Source organism: Protomyctophum parallelum, assembly GCF_964188405.1.
Source record: "Protomyctophum parallelum genome assembly, chromosome: 7".
NCBI lineage: Eukaryota > Metazoa > Chordata > Actinopteri > Myctophiformes > Myctophidae > Protomyctophum > Protomyctophum parallelum.
This window is the reverse complement of record NC_139705.1, coordinates 6,334,083-6,350,229: the sequence shown is the minus strand read 5'-3', so window position 1 is coordinate 6,350,229 and position 16,147 is coordinate 6,334,083. Positions and strand designations below refer to the sequence as shown.

The window sequence follows — 16,147 nt, the reverse complement described above, 5'->3', positions numbered from 1 at the left end:
ATGATACATGGACATATCGATTGGATCGGTGGTTCTGGACTACACATCTGGACAACTCGAACTCGGTAGTGTGCACCACACTCCCTGGAGTCCATACCAATGGGTGTGCCGGGTTTGAAGCCAGTCTGTCCCATACTGTACAGTATAACTGTATGCACATCTTTCTTTCTCACCTTTATTTATACTCGGAATACAGTCGAGGGCAAGCCCTCATTTTCAACGTAGCCGAGGTTTACAATACATAAAATACAGTCACAAAACAATACATCAAACAACATTATAAATCAGGGTAAATTACAAAGGAACTTTATACAGAGCAACCATCAGTACAATAAATCAATTGAAGCAGGAGCAATCACGGTGAAAAATATTCTGGAGCGTTCCTTTGAACTGACCGAAGGATGGCAGGGCGAGCTCAGTTTTAAGGAGTTTTGGAGTTCATTCCATGAAGTTGGGCCATTGACAGAAAAAGCTGTCTTGCCCATAGTATGTGCATAGCAGTCGGATCTGTGGCAAGTTGGGAATGCATGCATGCCCCATCCGTTCTACAACACACGTGTAATCAGAGTAGCTGTTGTGTCTGTCTGTGTCTGTCTTTGTACCTTTTATGCAGATACTGTATATGGTATAACTATCTCGAGATACGTAATTAACAGACGGACATGCAGTCCTACCTACAGAGATTATGTGCATTTATTGTTAGATGTATAGCATTTTGATCAACAGGAAATTATTGTATGCTGCTAACTCTCAAAGTGTAAAAACGCTTATGGGGTAAATAAGTTAGATTTACACTGGATTTTACACTTTTACACTCAAATCTTGTCATACTTGGCGTAAGCATTCATTATTTATAGATAATGAAATGAGTGTAAAAGAGTATACTGTATGAATTTAATAGCAGACATTTTGACAGGTAAACTAGCTGACGCTAGTAGGTACCTGTAATGACATTCATTGCGTATGTGTTCCTGTGTTCCAGCAGCATGGACAGCTCCTGCATACCGTCACTTCATGCTGGCACACAGAAACACCTCAAAGAAAGAGACCGACAATTAACATCGTTAACCCCAGCTGCGTTTATCCGTCATCAAAACGTCTGCTGTGAAAAGTGACCCATTTATACTTCTCCGTACGACTAAAGCTGTGTGCCGAAAATAGTCAATCTGATCTTCTGCAAGCCCACAAGCTTTGTGTGTCTGCAATTTTCGGCACCACGCGACTCCAAAGTACAAATTAGTATAAATTAATCATTAGAAGGAATTGTTCTCGACCGTCGAACATACATCACTCTCCATATAGGTCAAACGAGGAGTTTCCTTTTCATGGTTAGTCTGTATAGGATCTGGTAGCCGTCGTCCCAGCCATAGAGCTGTTTCTCATCAGGGTTGTACCTCAGGCTCGCGTGGGCTCCGTACCTCCGGGGGAAGTAGAGGAGCGGAGCCTCCTCGCTGATCGCCACGCCGTTGACGTCGAACACGCACTCGACGCGCGAGCGGCTGGCCAGGCGGGTGTTGTACACCACGTACACGGTGCCGCAGGCGACGAAGGACGCCTCCGCCTTCTCCCGCGGGCAACGGGTGTCCCACATCTCCTCTATGTCGAGAGTGGCGGGGTCCATCTTGGCGAGGTGGATGTTGGGCTCGTCCTCGCCGACGGCGTACAGGAGCCAGAGGCCCTCCCCGTCGGCCGCCAGGTCCGCGGTGGTCTCCGGGTTGAGGCTGTAGACGGGAGCGCCGCCGTCCACGGGGAGAATGGCGCTGTCTGTCACCGTGCCGCTCCGAAGGTCATACTTGACCACCTGGATCTCGGCGTCGGCCTCCCGCTGTATGTAGTACAGGTAGCTGTTGTAAACGGCACTGCCGGGGCCGCTCCACGCCGACGGGAGCCTGACCTGTCTGCTGTGGTTGACCCCCGGAGAGCTGGAGAAGTCCCGCACGGAGCTGAACTGGTACAGAGTGTCCGCCGCCGTGCCGTTGAAGACGTACACCTTGGAGGACCTGGGGTCTCTGGTCCACAGTCCCTTGGGGCTGCCCACTCGCTTCAGGACCTTCACTGATCTGATGCTGGAGACGATGTCCTCGCAGTCTGAAAGAGAAGACAATATAACAACACACATGATGTCACCGCCTCCGCACGTTTATAAACAGACAGGATATAAACATGCAAGAAAACTGTCAGGGATAGGCTACTCAAATAGCTGAACCCGTGGGCCACATTACAACATGGTATAAGGGGCCAGCTAGGGGCCAGTGTGTGTGTGTGTGTGTGTGTGTATATATATATATATCTATCACTTTTGCGTGTCTGTTTCATTGAGGTATATGTAGGACTATGTGTGTACGAGAGAGATGCAGGCAAGTCGTCCCGTAGTGGACATTTATGCATCCCTCCATTATAAACTAGTGGTAAAGCGTTTTTCTCTGTATCAATGGAGATAGTTTGCAAAAATTACTACTGTATGCAAAAGAGTATATGCCTAATGAATTATTAGCAGTTGGCGATGATGCTTTTTCAAAAGCCTTAAGCAGCCCTGGCTAGGCAACCCAGCCTGGCAGAGATATGTGCTCCGCAGACCACCCTTTCCTGGTTCAAACTTCTTTGTAACAGCCTGCCTGGCCTGGGCACCACAAGGCTGTAAACCTAAAGACCATTGTGTGCTCAAACTGCACAAACAGGAGAGCCGAGCAGCTTCTAATATACAGTAAATCAAACCTGAGTCTCCTGGAAAACATGGGCAATTGACTCGGAAAATAGCTTACGTCTCCACAAAACAACTTGTAAAAACACTGTGATTGGTCCCATTTTTCACGCACGACACTGCGAGAGGATGGCAGGTCTCAGTGAAACACTAAATATAGAACATGTTCTGTGACTCTGCCAGCACTCTGCAGGGGTGGACTGGGAGCAAAAATCTGCCTGTGAATTTACATGACAACGCCCCCTCATATCTGTCAAAATCCATATAATAAAGTAGAGCGTGCTCAGTCAGTCTTTGACAGAAATACAAACTATGATACCAGTATGATATGACCAGTCCTTAACAGCTGTTCTGCACTCCATACAATTATAGAGCCTACGTGGGTGGCGGTGGCTCAGGGGTAGAGTGGCTGGATGGCACCCGCAAGGTTGCCAGTTCGAACCCGCCTTGGATAAAGGCGCTATATAAATGCCCCATTTACCATTTATATAAAAGTGTGAATGTATAAGTTACAGCAACAGTCAACTTGTGTTGTCCAGCAGACCATCAATCAAATGGAAAGAAATATGGTATCCTCAATTTCCTCATCCAAAGTCGTATTGCAAAGGCGTAGGCTATGTGACTAAACTGCAGTGTCATACCCGCTGCATTAAACGGGTGATGAGTGTTGTAATATACAACATGCTGTGTACTGATACTTGGTACTTGTACGTGAATATGCAATGTACTTATATGTATGGTGCACTGCCTGAACTGTAACATACTTTAGAGTTGTGTTAGGGCACGCTGAATGCCGCGTGCTGCAGGCAGTGATTGTGATGTCTAGTCAGTGACGTCATTAGGACATGAAGTATCCAAGCTATATATGATTCTGTATGTGTAATAAACTGGGTGAATGAATTAATGTGACCAAGTCTTCGTATGTCCGTCTGTCCGAACCATGGAAGGGTCAATAAGGTCGTCACACACCAGAACCAGACGAGGGTCCAGTACTTATCATAACAATGAGTTGCGATGGATTTGACCATATCAGATGTTTTGGAGCAACACGGGTCGCCCCGTCTCGTTGCATGTCGATGAGGACATGATGATTTACGATGCTCTGCCCATCGGTATGCAACTGAACTGCCGCTGAGTTGGCAGAAGCTAATTTCACTCTGCTCAGCACGTCCACTCGCTCGCCTGACAGGAGAGACCCCTGTCGACCTATATATCATGCGGCCCTCGTCACTCCAGGTGCCTCACAGGGCACAAGTCCACTTCTGATGGGTGGGGCATGATTGAGAGTCACGTGTAGGACTAAACTGCAATAACTGCTGTTTGTGCAATATGATTGGTAAACTAAAAGGGTTATGGGATCTAGGGCTCCATTTTCGTCACCACTAAACCCCTTATCCATAAACTTTGCCTTTTTTTTACTATTTTGAAAAACATTTTTGAATAGTTCAACAAGCCAATCTACATTGACATGTTGTGTGCTTGTAGACTGGCCATTTTAACTATTCAAAAATGTTTAGCAAAATAGTAAAAAAAAGGCAAAGAAGTTTAGGGATAAGGCGTTTAGCGGTGCCGAAAATGGAGCCCCTAGTCTACAGAAGTTGATGGCACTGGGGTTTTACCGTTTTAGTAGTGTAAGCCATTTGATTTAATTAGTACACAGCTACACGCTAGTAGGCCATATCCGTTAGGGGATTTGACAACCAATCCCCCCCCCCCCCTCTTGCCTTTTATTAAACAACACAGAATGCAATGCTAATCGCTGTATCAGCAAATTTCTAACACCCATGACCCACATGGTGAGTACTTTATATTTTAAATCAGAATGTTTATGTACACATTTTCACTGTAAATGTATCGATCGCGTAAAACAGGCGGAAGTTAAGCTATGACGCTCGTGAAGTACGAGCGTCATGTGAACCATCATAAAATGTCCCTCAGGCACGTGCAGAGGGGGGGGGGGCTAGGGTGGCTTGAGCAAAGTTTTTTTTTTTTTTTGAGGGAAAGGGCAAAAAAATAGTTATTTTTGTTTTTTTGGCCACATAAGGACATGTGGGGGGGGGGGGCAATACGAGCTTATGTGGGGGACCAATAAGGGCTTGTGTGGGGGGGAAAACAAGGGCTTATTTGGGGGGGGCAAATAAGGGCTTGTGGGGGGAAAATAAGGGCTTGTGTTGGGGGGAAATAAGAGCTTATGTGTGGGCCAAAAAGGGCTTGTGCGGGGGGGCCAATAAGGGCTTGTGTGGGGGCCAATAAGGGCTTATGTGGGGGGCCAATAAGGTCTCGTGTGGGGGGCCAATAAGGGCTTGTGTGGGGGCCAATAGAGCACCGAAGTCCTGACGTAACTCGCTCATCCCGACGATTCCCCTGGTTCGCGGAAGTAGTTTCTCTATGGAGAATAACATGGGGTGATCTTAATATCGTCTACTATAAGCGTTGTGGTCCAAAAATAAACAAGCTGTCCGATCGGCGTTATTGTCAGGGAGGTGTCTCTGTATCGTTTGCAACAGTCAGTCACTCATATATGATACAGTCTGCTTCTAGCGAAAATCTAACTAATTCAGCAGCAGTAACAATAGCGTTTTCTCTCAGTCAGTTGATTCTTCATATCCATATGAGTGAAGCGGCCGGGATGACATGTTCATTTTTCAAACACAGTTCTTATATGAAGCAATCTAAAAATCCTCCTATGGCGATTTCAATGCAACTAAACAAATACATGAACCTGGGGACTGACGCCCTCTACTGAAAGTGACGTCAGACTTCGGTGCTCTATAAGGGCTTGTGTGGGGGGCCAATAAGGGCTTGTGTGGGGGCCAATAAGGGCTTGTGTGGGGGCCAATAAGGGCTTGTGTGGGGGCCAATAAGGGCTTATGTGGGGGGCCAATAAGGGCTTGTGTTGGGGGAAAATAAGGGCTTATGTGTGGGGGCAAATAAGGGCTTATGCGGGGGGCCAATAAAGGGCTTATGTGGGGGACCAATAAGGGCTTGTGTTGGGGGAAAATAAGGGCTTGTGGGGGGGCAATAAGGGCTTTTGTGGGGGCCAATAAAGGGCTTGTGTGGGGGACCAATAAGGGCTTGTGTGGGGGGCCAATAAGTGCCATTGTCCCTTCAAGATGAACATTTGACAAGTAATGATAAATTCCACAATCATAATGAATTATCTTTTAATCTGCCATCAGTCAGTTCTAGTTTCAGACTAATGAGAACATATTGCTTATTTTACTGTCCAATGACATGAAATGGCACAAGGGAAGGACTCCACAAAAAGACCACCCCCAAAGATCGGTGCCCTTTTCTGGTGCTAACTAGGATCAATTTCCCATTGACAGCCCATTCATCCAAATTAACAGAAAAGTCCTGTATTAAACAACATCAAACTCACCAACATTGCAGTTGTATAAAAAGCTTGGATTATCCTCTTTCAATCTGTAAAGTTTTTGTTTCATAAAAATCCACAGTAGACATTATGAGCTACTGTCAACTACAGTCAAGAAATTCCTTGCAGGTGTGCGTGTGTGCGTGCGTGTGCGCGTGTGTGTGTGTGTGAGAAAGAGAGCAGGGGTCAGAGTATGTTCCCTCAGCACTACGCTAGGGAGAGGGTGAATTGCGTGATCTAATTTGAACATTTTCTGTCGATCAAAGATCAAAGTCAACAGGGGGAGCAAAAAGAGAAAAGATTGGAGACAAAAAGCTTACAGGTAAGCTAGGCTATGGACATTTTAAAAGCAGCAGTCTGCACTCTGCAGATTTTAGTTAATTGAAATGTAGCACGCTAATGCTAAACTACTGTAGCTAATCTAGCTCTGGTCCATAGCTCTAAATCTAATGTGCAAAGCAAAGGCATTAGAGCTATGGTCCAGAGCTATAGCTAATCTAGAAGTGTTTAGCCTTGGCCTTGGACCTTGCTTAGAGTTGAGTAGGCTAATGGTAGCAACTGTAACCACATATCGATCAATGTCATTGCTCATATAGTATAGTATAATGTTTGGACATTTCTAAAAATGTATTCATTTCATTATTTATTTTATACAGTAACTGCTTCTTTACTGTTTATCTTTTTTGCACATCTGCTGTTTGTCTGCTTCTAATAGCAAAAATTAAAGTGTTATTTCCCGTATAGCTATAAAGTATTATTCCACCCTTTTCATACGTTGGCATATTTCTGGGGACAGTCATTTTAACCCGTGCTCTCTATCACTACCACTACTCAATTTGGAGAGCTACCTGTGCAAGAAATATATGCATTTATATAGCGCCTTTATCCAAGGCGCTTTACATAGATCGTAGCTTGTTGTGATTGGGCTTAAAGGGATACTTCAGATTTTTTTAACTTAAGCTGTATGAAATACTTGCCATTAATATAGTGGTTGCAACTGTATTAATTGATTGCCAGAGTTCTGTGGTAAGAGTTCTGCTCTGGTTTTGGTGAAACATCAAGTAGTTCCGGTCATTTTGTGGGGGGCACTGGGGGCCACGCAGTAAAGGTAAATTAATCCACAAAACTAACTATTTGTATTGTTGACCTATTTCTCAAATATTAGTGCAACTTTCGTTATTTTTTAACCCCTCTATCACACGGAACTATATGTTTTTTGTGTCCATATCACTACGCCCAAAAAATAGTTCCATGTGATAGAGGGGTCAAAGTTGAACGAAAGTCGCGCTAATGTTTTAGAAATGGGTCAACAATACAAATTACGTTAGTTTTGTGGATTAATTTACTTTTACTGCGTGGCCCCAGTGCCCCCCACAAAATGACCGGAACTACTTAATATTGACCAAAACCACAGCACAACTCCCACCACGGGACTCGGGCAATCAATTAATACAGTTGCAACCACTATATTAATGGCAAGTATTTCATACAACTTAAGTTCAAAAAATCTGAACTAACCCTTTAACAAGGCTGGTTAAGTTTGATTACGGAGGAGAGTATAACACAATAGATATAAAAACCTAGATGCCTCATTGGCCGCTGCAGTTCATTGGAGTGACCTGCATCATGCATCACGCAAGTGCGGAAGGCACGCTGCCACTGGCCAATCACAGCGTGTCTATTCCGGGACTGATCAATTCAATTCAAAGGAGCTTTATTGGAGAAAACAAATGTTGACATTTCCTCTGATTGGCCTACCAATAAACGTCTCCTTCTGTGACGCACGTGTGGCCATCCACGTGCGTCACAGAAGCCTGTAAGATACAGACAGACGCCCCAGAACCGAAGGAGGCGTCTACCTTTCTATGTCTAGGGGTAACATCACTTTTGCGTGTCTGTTTCATTGACGTATATACAGTACGTGTAGACCACGTGTACGAGAGAGATGCAAGGCAAGTCGTCCCGTAGTCGTGGACATTTATGCATCCCTCCAATTTTCAGCAAGCGACGTGGTTATACGACAAAGCATTAATGATTAGTTTCACTCATTGGTTTCACTGCTCACCAGAGACACTGGAGTGCACCTCCCCCCACTCGCCCTCATCCTCCTCATCCCCCACACTTTCTTCCTCACTCCAGGCCCCCAGCTCCAGCACCTTGTCCGCCTGGTTGGCGCAGGCCCTCGGGGAGGTGTGGGTCTCCAGGTAGTCCATTTCACTCTCCACGCGATTGACGCGGACTGTGGCACCTTCCAGGTCTAGGCGCAGGGAGCTGTGCCCTTTGCCCAGCCCGTCCATGATGTCGACAGTCAGCTTCTTGAATTCCTGCAGCTCTGCACGGTAACGATGAAACTGGTCATTCCACAGCTCCATGCGACCCTATACAGAATAACACACACAATATCAAGACAGGACAGTTTCTTGCTTACTTCACTGCTGCTCAACATTGGCACTGAGGACCCCTGGGAGACCTTGAGCTAAATGATTGATCGGAACCAAATGAACCCTTATAGGTCAGGTAATTCCGACCCTTTTCCACTAGGGTTGAACCGGTTCCGTTCTTTTTTCCAGTCTAATTATCATCCAGTTCATAGTGTTTCTACTGAAGATAAATTGATTCAGAACCCTAAAAGTTGATTTGGAACCAGAAACAAAAAAAACGTCTTCTTTGTTTAGCCCTGACCTGGGAAACCAAATTGGTTCCCACTTCCCAGGTTCTACACTATTCTACAGGTTGGAACATAAAAACAGTGGCAGGCTCAGTTGACTGCAATTGTAGCATGGATAAGTAATGATGAAGAGACAGTTTGGAACCAAATAGAACAGAGCACAATTAAAGGGGTGTCTCTGTCAACATTACCCTTCCTTGATAAAAAAAACAATGGATAAAAACAAAATTAAAATAGGAAATGAATGGATAAAGCATACGTTAAAGGTGTGGGAAGCAGTTAAGAAAACATTGTGGGGACCAGGGTCAGTTTCAAGGGCAATGCCAATAGTGGGTAATATTGATTTCTTGCCATCCATAAGCGATACTGGATTCAGTCGTTGGGTTGATAAGGGGCTTAAAACCATAAACCAGTTATTTGACGGAACGATCTTTAAATCCTTTGCTCAACTCCAGACGCAATTCAAACTCCCTTCAAGTGATTTATTCAGGTATTTCCAGATAAGACATTATATCACAGATCATAGAGAGAGAGAGCTGGTTAGTAAGACTCCAAATGATATTGAGTACTTCATTGGTATTGCAGAAAAAAATTCCCCGACTAAAAAACATGTTTCCAATTTATATAAAGCACTGGATGATGTTTCTCAAAACACATGGTACATTAAGGATAAATGGGAATTGGAACTAAATATAATTATTGAAGACAAAACCTGGGAGGATATGTGTGAAGGCTGCCACAAGAGAATAAATAGCCAGATGTGGAAGGAATTCGATTGGAAACTCAAAACTAGGTATTTCAATACTCCTCTGGTCATCTCCTCATATGTGAAAACACCATCCATAGAATTGTGTTGGAGAAATTGTGGGGAAATCGGGGACCATACACACATTTTTTGGGACTGTCCAATAATTTCAAGGTTTTGGAAAAAGGTTAATAAGGAAATCGAAAAATGTTTAGGGTTGAATATTCCTTTTGGTCCTGAGTTATGTCTGCTTGGTATTATACCAGAGGAGGTGCGTGCATGGAGTTACATATTAAGGATACTTTTACTGATTGCTAAGAAAATGATAACAGTAAATTGGAAGGAAATAAAGCCACCTACTATAACCCAATGGAAGCAGAGACTGAAGCAGGTTTATATAATGGAAGAAATGACCGCAAGGTTACAATAAAAAATGGACAGTTTCATACTTAGATGGACTTCTGTGATATTGTATTTGGGTGTTTCAATATATGTGTAGAGGTTGTTGGGTCTGTAAAAGTGTCATGAAGTGGTTGTGTCAAAACAAAACAAAAATGCTTTTATATAATTGATTCTGAAGTGTACTGTGAGTCATGTCTCCAGTTCCTCTCCTGCCTAACTCAACTTGGAAATGCTGTACTATAGTAGTTATGTCAAGCTGTTTTTCTGTTCTTTTTTTTTTTCTTCTTTTTTATGTATGTTTTTTGTTTCTTTCTTCGGTTTTTTGTTTTCATTGATTCGTATGTTTTAACAGTTTGACTGTTTTTTACGATTAACCCGCATTTTAATCAACCCCCCTTCACTGCCGAGATTGTTGTATTACCTTTAGAGCATACGCTGAATTATTTGGGCTTTTAATCCGCGAAAATCCATCAAAAAAAGCTCCCGTGGTTTGTTATGATCTGTGTGTAGCATCCACCATCTTGGTGCACCCGGAAGACGCACACAAGATTGGTTTCAATGAGGCGTTGCATCCAATGCATTTCCATTGGCCTCAATTTCCCAGAAGCCCTAGCAGCCCACAGCATGTGACGATTTCCGGTTTTGTCATCACAGCGAAGGCATCCAGTCTCATACTCCGCGACGAAGACGGATTTTCTTTTGATTCATTACATTACGGCGGATTAAACACATAAAACAAAAGGCGGGTATGTCCGATACGGCAGCGACATTAACCTGGAGTAATCCATTCAAGGCACGGAAACTGTTAATTGTGTTTGATCATTCTTATTATTTGGTGTAAAAAAAAAAAAAAAACTTTTGAATAAAAACAAAAAAACAGTGGCAAATGAAGCAAGAAAAAAAGTACACTTTGACGGGTATTCAACACATTGCTGGCCAGGCCTGAAATCGAACCTGCATGGGGCAACTGTGGACTCCCGCCACTAATTAGAATGGTGCTTTAAACTGGTGAAAAGTAACGCAATGCGGTTTGCGGCTGGTCCGGTGAAAAAGGTTCAAAGGATCTAGAACAGAACCAGTTCTAGAACCAAAGTTCTTTTTGCGAACGCAGTGAGCCACTTACTATGACAGCAAGGGCTGAATGTCTGTGTGTGTGTGTGTGTCTGTGTGTGTGTCTGTGTGTGTGTCTGTCCCACTGTTACACCACCCGCCCGCCACCAGAGGGCGCAGCTGTAGCACACACACACACACACAGGGCGCAGCTGTAGCACGCACACGCACACGCGCGCACGCACGCACGCACGCACGCACGCACGCACGCACGCACGCACGCACGCACGCACGCACGCACGCACGCACGCACGCACGCACGCACGCACGCACGCACGCACGCACGCACGCACGCACGCACGCACGCACGCACGCACGCACGCACGCACGCACGCACGCACGCACGCACGCACGCACGCACGCACGCACGCACGCACGCACGCACGCACGCACGCACGCACGCACGCACGCACGCACGCACACACACACACACACACACACACACACACACACACACACACACACACACACACACACACACACACACACACACACACACACACACACACACACACACACAAGCTGCGTTCGCTTCACGCGTTTGCGCGTCTTACTTGTGGTGGAAAAGGGGCCTGAGAGAGAAAGCCTTATGGGTCCATTTGCACTATTTTGCAGTATGGGGTCCCAGAGATTAAAATAAATATTTTAAAAGGCCGTCCATCGGCTAATGCATATCAAACTTGGGTCCTTGAAATTAAAAAGGTTAAAGGAGAATTCCATGCTAGAAGGCTTTCTTACCTTTATTTGTAGTTGTTACGTTCCCAACAAAGAGGTCCAGGTGTTATTTTGTGCAAAAGTGCATTATTGGCTATTTCCCCTAATATAAGCCCTCAAAGGGGGTTGGGTTTTTGTGCTAATTCGCTTATTCGAAATAAGTAGTAAAGTGTGCCCCTCGGGATACTATTTACATTATGAAGAGAGGATATATACAAAAAATAATTATTTTTGAGCGATGGAAATAAGCGAATTAGCATTACACCCCATAACCCCATTCAATTCAATGCAATCCATTGAGGGCTTATGGTAGGGGAAATAGCCAATAATGCGCTTTTGCACAAAATAACTCATGGACCTCTTTGGTGGGGACGTAACAACTACAAATAAAGGTAAGAAAGCCTTTATAGCATGGAATTCTGCTCTATTTCCCTGGCCCATAAAATCAGTCTCTTGAAATATGCCGTTATATACAGTTTCATCATGACATCATCATCTCATAATTTAACCCATTCTGACCGGGCACCCATTTTGCTGTTGGCATCATGTTATGCTTTAGCTATTGAAAAATAGCAGATCTACAAGCTCATATCGCGCCACCGAGTGGCGCGATACGAGCTTGTAGGTCTGCTATTTTAGAATCTGATCTCAGGTCAGAATGGGTTAATAATGAAACTGTCAGGATGTAATAGACATTTTTAGAATCTGATCTCGGGTCAGAATGGGATAAAACAGAAGCGATGTGTTTGTCAGCGCAGTGACTGACAGAGTGAAACTGACAGGTGAATTATTTAGGAAGAGAGCGCGGTGATAAATGATTTCCTCTCCTCTGTTTCACTTTCATTCACTCCTTTCTTTGCTTGCTGTATAGGTCTGAAAACATTAAAGACTGAGAAACTTTTGATGGATTTGTCCTGCTCTCATACTGAAGCAATGCAGAAGTCAATTCAGCGTCGTGGGAATGAGAATGGTAAGAGACTGGTAAGTAGGAAGGGCCACAGCTGTAAATAGAATATTCATTCATTTGAATAATTGTTTCAAGATTTCTTATTTCTGGAGTACACCCAAGTGTACGGGTACATCAAGAAGGCTTCAAAGCAAAATAATTATTCTGAATAGTAAGTATTTGTACATTATGAATATGTAGCAGATTCAGATTCAGATACCTTTATTTGCCATTGTGTATACAACTATACACACATAGGAATTGGTCTTGACATGTGTGCGTTCAATTCTTTTTTCACATAAAAATCAAGCCAAGACAACACCGTGCAGGGAAAAACATAAATATAAATTGCAGTTAAGAGCACGAGTGCTCTTCTCTAGTAATGCCCTGGACAATCTCACAGACACACATGAATAGATATATTTTGTAGAGTAAAAACTCAAAATGTCTGTCTTTCTTTCTTTTAAATGTCTTTCTTTAGAAGCAAATACAACCTTTCCAAATACTCAGTCAACAAATTAATGCATTCTCCATTCCATGAAATGGATGTCATGTCTCATAATGTTCCCACTTACTGGCATAAAAATACAAACAATAACAGGTCATTTGTCCCCTCCCTAAGGCACTCTTTTTTTTAATAGGTTTTCATGCAGACCATGCATAGAACCTTTTGATTTGTGTGACATTAATTGTCAGTGCTGTGAAGGATCAGAGTTTCAACGTCATGGTATGTTGGTAACAACTGTAATGCTGGATGCCTGGTGGAAATAGTGTGATATGAGAAGGGGAATGCAGACGAACAGCCTGCATGCATCTGACTGATGTTCTCCCTCTTATTCTCCCAGAGGCCCTGGTGAATTTGATGAGATGGCCAAATTGGATTGCTTTGGTCAAGACAGGCAGGATGTACTGAAATTTAAGTCCGAAGAGATCTTTTTTTTTCTCCTTTTCTCGGCTGTTCTTTGTCATTGTTCAAACATCATTACACTTAATCTCAGTACAATGGCTCTATTATTTCTCAGAGCCCGACGGTCGACCGATATATCGGCCTGGCCGATACACAGCAATTTTTCCGCTTGTGTGCAGGCAAATTTGTGACCATATTTTAAAACAAGACATGCGTTCGTTCTGAGCTTGTATATGGAATAATTGGAACATGTTTGAATAAGGTGGTAGTAGTAGTGGTTAAATAAAATAAAAGTTAATTTGGTTTATTTTATTTTTCTTGTTTGTTGTAGTATGAAGTAATACTTCATCTACTACATCTATTATTTGTGTTCATTTGTATTTGTTTGCTTATAATTTAAATCTTCTCAAAGAGACACTCTAATCAAGTTTTTGCAAATAGATTTAGAAAATATTGTACTTCTTGACAAAATATCGGTCAAAACATTGTTAATCGGTGGCCTAGATCTCTCCAAAATCGGGATTGGCATCTGTCCCAAAAATCTGGCACCGGTCGGGCTCTATACAATAATTGAGGCTGGGGGAACTCTGTCTTACCTCGATGGCCAGCATTCGGTTCTCCAGGTAATCCATTAGTCCTTGGTAGTAATGCTGTGCCTCGGTGAGAGCCCAGACCGAGGACATGAGGAGGACAATGAGCAGCCTCATGGTAGACAGAAGTTATTGGACAGCTAAAGCTGCTCTATCTGTCCAGCTCTGAGTCCTCTCCGCAATGACTTGGTCTCCTTATACAGCTGTTGCTCCAGCTTTGAGCGTTTGTGTACGGCACGGTGTGGCCTGCAGAGTGCTGCTCTCTGTAGTGTGTATATACACAAAGAGGTGAGTGGGACAGAGGGAGTGAGAGGCCACTTCTGGCCTGTTCCTAATTCTTTTGGCTGCGCTCACTTTGCTGGAATGTTTTCACAAACTCCCAGGGAGGAGCCTTTGAGTGCCTCTCGCTGCTCTCTGTCCTCAATGAATAAATGTGCTCTTTTTAGTACTATATTGGTCCTAGTGGTGTGGCAGAGAGGGCGTGTGACGTGCATCTGTGTTTTACACACTATAAATGTGCTGTTATTCAGTGGAAATGTGGAATAATGCGGACCGAACACGAAATTCCGTGTGAATGATGCTCATCCATGCAACATCACACATCACACAGTTCAGTTGAGATGATGTGTGAGAGAGGTGACTGGTGGCTCGGCCAGTTAGTGCACAGACCGCAGGCTCCTTGTGAGTCACAAGGACCCGGCCGTCCCGAGGTTTTTGGTCTGACTTCCATCATGTTTTGGCATTGTCTCCTTCCCATTAAAAATGCATTCGCTTTCCATGTCTACACTCTACTATCTAATTCTTAAAGAAATAGGAAATGTGATGTAATGTCAGGTTAGCCTCATCACTGGAAAGAAAACCAAAAATTAAACATAATAAACAACTTATTTTAGTTTGAAATTTGATGTTTATGCTACGGTATATGCGCCACTAAACAACGGCTGATCATTTTTCACACACACACAGTACCTGTCTTATTAGATGACAGCATATATCGCTTTCCCTCCTACACAACAGAATCTCCTCCTGCTGCGCTCTGCCTCAAGTCTACTGTGACTGCAGAGCCAATGCAGCTGACTCTTGTGTTATTTTAAGTCTGATCATAGTCTACTTCGGGTCCATTTGTACTTTCTAGACTATCAGACACTTAAATGACTTAAGTGAACACTCACGACCTCACTGTGATTACAGCAACACCACATTTAGTAAGTTAATTTGTCCCAGGAGGCTCAACTTTAACCCATGCATTAACACGTCAAACTCACTAATTTATTAAATTGTTTTATCACTGTACGATTGCATTATACATGAAATGTGTCCTCTGCTCTTCCCATCGTAGCTATTAGCCGCAGTGAGCACTAAAAGGAAAGGTACTATGTTTACCCAGGGTAACTGGACTAAGCATCAGATACTTGTTTACAGCCAGGCCCTGCTTATTTCATAGAACATTTCATGGTAGTGGTTCAATGCCTTGACCAAAGGGCACTTCAGCGGTGGTAATTTGTAACGTGTCGGACCGCTGATTCGAACTGGCGACCTTCCGGTATCAAGACCGCGTCGCAATCCGTTCGGCCACCGCTGCCACTTACACTACAGGGGCAGCACCCAGGGAGCTGTTGTGGGGTTAAGTATCTTACTACAGGGACACTTCAACTGATAGAGCGATGGAGCTTCTGTTTCCCAGACTGCCTCTCTCTGTACCCCATTCAGCTTTGGCCTGCACTTGGTACAGCAATTTCAGAAAACGGACCTCAGGGAATACGCAGACATATCAAGTGTATATAGTAGGACAGTTGTGTCACTCAGTATACCCAGAAAGCCAAATGACGTCATGATGACGCTATGATGACGTCCCCCCCCCCCCCCCCCCCCGGTGACTCTGGTGACGTTCAGGACTAGGCCCAGATCACAGCCCATATGGTGATGATCTTTACGTCATTCCCAGGACGTCGTCTTCACCAGTCAGTTGAAATAATATAGTTTATTCT

The 16,147-nt window shown here is 44.0% G+C and overlaps 1 protein-coding gene across 1 annotated transcript; it reads right to left on the bottom strand.

The window, feature by feature from the left end:
* Nucleotides 1–262: 262 nt before the first annotated feature.
* olfml3a (olfactomedin-like 3a) lies at nucleotides 263–14,427 on the bottom strand. Its single transcript, XM_083769437.1, has 3 exons — nucleotides 14,166–14,427; nucleotides 8,143–8,455; nucleotides 263–2,088 (listed from the first exon to the last, which is right to left on the bottom strand). Exons 1-3 carry the CDS (start codon nucleotides 14,274–14,276, stop codon nucleotides 1,304–1,306), a joined length of 1,209 nt encoding a protein of 402 aa, XP_083625563.1. The 5' UTR covers nucleotides 14,277–14,427; the 3' UTR covers nucleotides 263–1,303.
* Nucleotides 14,428–16,147: the final 1,720 nt, after the last annotated feature.

Coding starts and splice junctions, on each gene's coding strand:
- olfml3a (XM_083769437.1), bottom strand. CDS start 14,276: ATGAGGCTGCTCATTGTCCTCCTCATGTCCTCGGTCTGGGCTCTCACC. Junction 8,456..14,165: donor ACCGAATGCTGGCCATCGAG/GTAAGACAGAGT, acceptor TATTCTGTATAG/GGTCGCATGGAGCTGTGGAA. Junction 2,089..8,142: donor GGTGCACTCCAGTGTCTCTG/GTGAGCAGTGAA, acceptor CTTCTCTTTCAG/ACTGCGAGGACATCGTCTCC.